The sequence below is a fragment of the Uranotaenia lowii genome, chromosome 2 (assembly GCF_029784155.1).
Source record: "Uranotaenia lowii strain MFRU-FL chromosome 2, ASM2978415v1, whole genome shotgun sequence".
Taxonomy (NCBI): Eukaryota; Metazoa; Arthropoda; class Insecta; order Diptera; family Culicidae; genus Uranotaenia; species Uranotaenia lowii.
The window spans coordinates 37,107,422-37,110,827 of record NC_073692.1 but is presented as its reverse complement, the minus strand read 5'-3'; the positions used below and the strand labels follow the sequence as shown (position 1 = coordinate 37,110,827).

Sequence of the window (3,406 nt, the reverse complement as noted above, 5' to 3'; positions counted from 1 at the left end):
CTTTGGAATTTCCAAAAAAACCCCGAAGAAGAGAATAAACAAAAATTTGAAGTATTTTATGTAAATTTTAAAAAAAAAAGTCAAATATTCCAAAGATTACAAGACCAAAAAACATATTTTGGGAAATAGAAGTTATTTCACTTTTTGTATTCTTGATTAGATTGAATTTTTCGATAAAAAATTAATTGGTTTATAGTTTTTGTGCAATGATACTGTATGCAATTCTGTTGCATGCAAGCTTTCGTACAATTTATTACAATTTTTGTAATAATGTTTTCGCATTATTTTTTATTGTCCCCCCACACCTTTCGTGATGATCCAACGCCGAGTGACAAAAGAAGGATTTTAAGTTTGTTCCGGCCTAATTTCGTGATAAAAAGAACTCAAAACAGTGCATTTTCTAAAAATAAGAAAATTGCGCCTTCAAATATGCAAGGACTCCAGGGTAGTAAACAAACTCTTAGAATTCTTTTTGTCCGACACTTATAAACTGTGAAATCTAGCGTAACATTTCAAAAAGGCGAAACTAGCAGTTTGCTCGAAACGAGAAAAACGCGTTTGAAAATTCGGAACACCTATTCAAATCCTATTTAAAAAATCGACCACTTTTTGTTCAACAATATTAAAAAATGTGCATTACATTCCCTTTCAAGAACTTTAACTTTTTTCGCTTAATTTCAGAGATTTTCGAGTTTCGCCCTTTTATTGTTTTCGATTCCAGTTACGCTTTTTTTAAATTTTGCCAGTTACGCTTGCAAGTTTCGCCCAATTGATCGGCCGTTTTTGTTTTGGTTTTGAAGTTTCGCCCATTCGCCCTACACGCAAAAACTAATTAGGCCGTTTTGTCACACACGGTCAACTCAGTTACGCCTATTGGCCCTACACGAATAGAAAAATTCACTCCATTTTGAATAGGCGTAACTTCACGTTCCAACGAAAATGCATCAACAGGAAGTTTCACCCAATTGAATTTTTATCAATTTTTTGAAAGTTTTCAGTAATTTCAGTAATTTCAGCGTTAAAAAGGTAAAGTGCAACCGCGTGCATGCGGAATGACCGTTAACTCGATTTGTTTACATTTGGCAGTTTCGCCCTTTTTAAATGTTACGCTAGAAATGAAAACTAATGTGATTAGTGCTAGTATAACCAAGAAAGTCAACGGAAGTTTTAACTCTAGTAGACTCAGTCTACTTTGCATATTGTTAACTGGTCATATTTCCAAATCATTTGTAAAAATGCGCAAGCGAGAGCCTCGTGGGACTTAATCATAAATTTTTCATATTCTATGTAGGTATCTATCTATCGTTCAGGAATTTAGGTTACAAGAGGTTGTTTGTTTGTAACGTACTACGATTTATCTTAACTTAGAGTGGTTTTAATAGTTTCTATCAGTTTTTAGCACGTATCATAATTTCAGACTCTTTCAAAGAATAGTCCACCCCTCTAAACGCATGCCAGTAAACGCCCCTCCAGCCATTTCCCTTTAAAAGGTACTCTCCGTTAAGATTCCTGCGAAATGGAAGAAAAAAATTCTTTAGAACACCATCAATTACTCACCTTCAAACAATTTTTACCCATGATGACAATCTTTGAACCACCAGCCGCCATGATATTTAACCGCACAGTTTTGGACCCACCCGTCGTTATCCTGGTCCAGCGTTGTGAAACTCATATCTTTACTGAATTCAAGCGAGTCCCCCGCGTCGCCTTGGTATTTCCCAAGATTTATCAGTCGGTATTTATCCTCCGGACCACTCACTTCGAAATTATCGTACTGAGCAACAACTTCCTTCCCTTCGAAATCCATCAGCCTAATGTGCAGCTCGTGAGGCTTCAAGCTGACAAGTTGGTAAATTTTGTCCAACCCAAGCCACATTTCGCCATTCGAATCGCCGAATCCGTTCTCGTAGTCCTTCCAGCGACGATAGAAATCCACGGATCCATTGAATCGTCGTTGAATCACCGTCCAGCCTTCCGTTTCACAATAAACATCAAATGGCTTCGATTGAGGTTTGATACGATACGTTCCCCGGTTTTCTCCGACGTCAGAACAAGTTTTAGGATATTCTTCACTATCTAATAGTGGACGTTCCGCAAAAAGTTGAAGAATGAAATCTTTCAAAATTTGCGTAGTCGGTTGAATATTTTGCTTTTTTCTGATACTCCTGAAATAGCACGAATTTGTTAACTATGTAGTAAGCATAATTTAAAATTATTACATACCTTGTATCGTTCAGCAGCATGGTGACATCTCTTCTAATATCAGTCAAATCTTTGCGTATTCCTCCCATTTCATTTGTCTGCTCAGAAACCAACGTCTCTGATCGCAAAAATGTTCTACGTAGATCCTGGATCTCAGCTTCCAGCCTCTGTTGATACTCCATGGAACGCATAAACTCTTGCTTGATTCTAAAGAAAAAAAATCCAAAATTACTTATCCAGTAAACTATCCACTTCCATTACATACCTAAAATTGATGATATCCAATCCAGCTTGAACGGGTTCGTTCCTCAATCCATTATTGATAACAACGGGTTGAGAATCGTTCAAAGATCCATGACAAGGAACCGTTCCCAGAACCGTCGTCAAAACCAAAAATAAAAGCGACATTCTGGTACAGATTCCACAAGAAACTGAATAAAAAGTGTGAACCTCTACGCATCTTTTATACCCAGCGCAATCGAAATTGGGTAAATCACCGCAGAATGCAAATTCAAACTTTGTGCCGAAAATAACGAATAACCGCAAAATTAGGCAGCACATTTTATCGCGTGGGATAAATTTGATTATGATAACAGCGTTAGTTCGTTCTTGAAGAACTTGAAAAAAAAAGTTTCTAATGAATTTTGAGTTCTGAAGATGAACACCATAGAATTAATGAAGTTGTATACTTCACTATTAGATTAATTTGTTTAGAAATGGAAGTAATCAAAACTTGTCTACAATCTTGGTTGGTCGATATCTTACCACGATGCCTACTCATCAGTTGATATGATCCTTGCTATAGCACTATCAGAGTGATTTTCTTTTTATGTACCGGTCGAAGAAAGAAAAGAAGAGACCGGCTAGAGTGTCAATTGAAGGACCGTCCATGATTCGTAAATCATTTTACTTTTAGATAGCTCCAATCGTTAATGACATCTGGTAATGTTAATGTAAACTGTTATCCGATTCAACTTTTTTGGGCAACGCGTGTCGTAAATGAATGACAGAAAATCACTCAATACCAACGTGTTTACGATCATTTTTATTACGATTTTATTTTATCCGGTAAAACATGATATTTGTTGTGTTTGGAAAATATATCTGGGCACACTGTGCACTGTAAGAAAGAGAGAAACAGAATAAATAAGTAACTAGAGTAAACAACTCGAGCGCGTGTTTCACTGGGTTAAATCCGATAATA

General features: G+C 36.5%; 1 protein-coding gene across 1 annotated transcript; it reads right to left on the bottom strand.

Annotated features, from left to right (window-relative positions):
- Positions 1-210: 210 nt before the first annotated feature.
- Positions 211-2,610, bottom strand: LOC129741287 (ficolin-2-like). The gene is made up of 4 exons (XM_055733012.1): positions 2,468-2,610; positions 2,224-2,409; positions 1,575-2,165; positions 211-1,509 (listed from the first exon to the last, which is right to left on the bottom strand). Exons 1-4 carry the CDS (start codon positions 2,608-2,610, stop codon positions 1,389-1,391), a joined length of 1,041 nt encoding a protein of 346 aa, XP_055588987.1. The 3' UTR covers positions 211-1,388.
- Between the last annotated feature and the right edge of the window lie 796 nt (positions 2,611-3,406).

Excerpts from the sequence above, each read along its gene's own strand:
- LOC129741287 (XM_055733012.1), bottom strand. The coding sequence starts at position 2,610 with ATGTCGCTTTTATTTTTGGTTTTGACGACGGTTCTGGGAACGGTTCCT. Across the intron at positions 2,410-2,467 it reads TTGGATATCATCAATTTTAG|AATCAAGCAAGAGTTTATGC; the intron begins GTATGTAATGGA and ends TTTTTTCTTTAG. Across the intron at positions 2,166-2,223 it reads ATGCTGCTGAACGATACAAG|GAGTATCAGAAAAAAGCAAA; the intron begins GTATGTAATAAT and ends GTGCTATTTCAG.